At 76.1% G+C, this 532-nt stretch overlaps 1 protein-coding gene across 1 annotated transcript in view; it reads left to right on the top strand.

The window, feature by feature from the left end:
- Positions 1–6: 6 nt before the first annotated feature.
- GCH1 (GTP cyclohydrolase 1) overlaps positions 7–532 on the top strand; it is a gene marked incomplete at its 5' end in the record, with an annotated part of 42290 nt that continues 41764 nt past the window's right edge. The window contains one exon of the mRNA XM_019518342.1: positions 7–196. Coding sequence (XP_019373887.1) covers positions 7–196 — 190 coding nt within the window. The remainder of the gene's footprint in view (positions 197–532) is intronic.

Raw genomic sequence — 532 nt, 5'->3', positions numbered from 1 at the left:
CTGGCGGGCTGGCGGGAGGAGCGGCCGCGCAGCGAGGAGGACAACGCGCTGCACCTGCCGGGGCTGGCCGCCGCCTACACCTCCATCCTGCGCGCCCTGGGCGAGGACCCGCAGCGCCAGGGGCTGCTCAAGACGCCGTGGCGGGCGGCCACGGCCATGCAGTTCTTCACCAAGGGCTACCAGGAGACCATCGCAGGTAGGCGCTCGCCGCCGCTTCCGCGCCTCAGGCGGGAGGCTGCGCTCTTCCCAGCCAGGGTGCCCGGGCACGTCCCGCCGGCTCGCGGGCTGGGCTGCCCGGCTGGCTGCCTGTCCCCTTCCTCGTGCTGGGGGGAGAAGGGGGCGGCGGCGCGGGCCCGGGCCCTCACCGTGCCCCAGGTGCTGGGGTGGGCAAGGCCGGGGGCTCCGCTCTGGGCAGCCAAGCCAGCCCCTCGGCTCCCTCCTCCGCTGCTGCGTGCCCCGAGGGGCGAGGAAACGAGTGCGAGGGCTCAGCTCCGCTCTGGGGAGCGTCGTGTCGCCAGCCGCACGCGGCTAC

Source organism: Gavialis gangeticus, unplaced genomic scaffold (genome assembly GCF_001723915.1).
Source record: "Gavialis gangeticus isolate Ggan-Ray unplaced genomic scaffold, GavGan_comp1, whole genome shotgun sequence".
In the NCBI taxonomy this organism is placed as follows: domain Eukaryota; kingdom Metazoa; phylum Chordata; order Crocodylia; family Gavialidae; genus Gavialis; species Gavialis gangeticus.
This window is presented reverse-complemented; position numbering and strand designations above follow the sequence as displayed.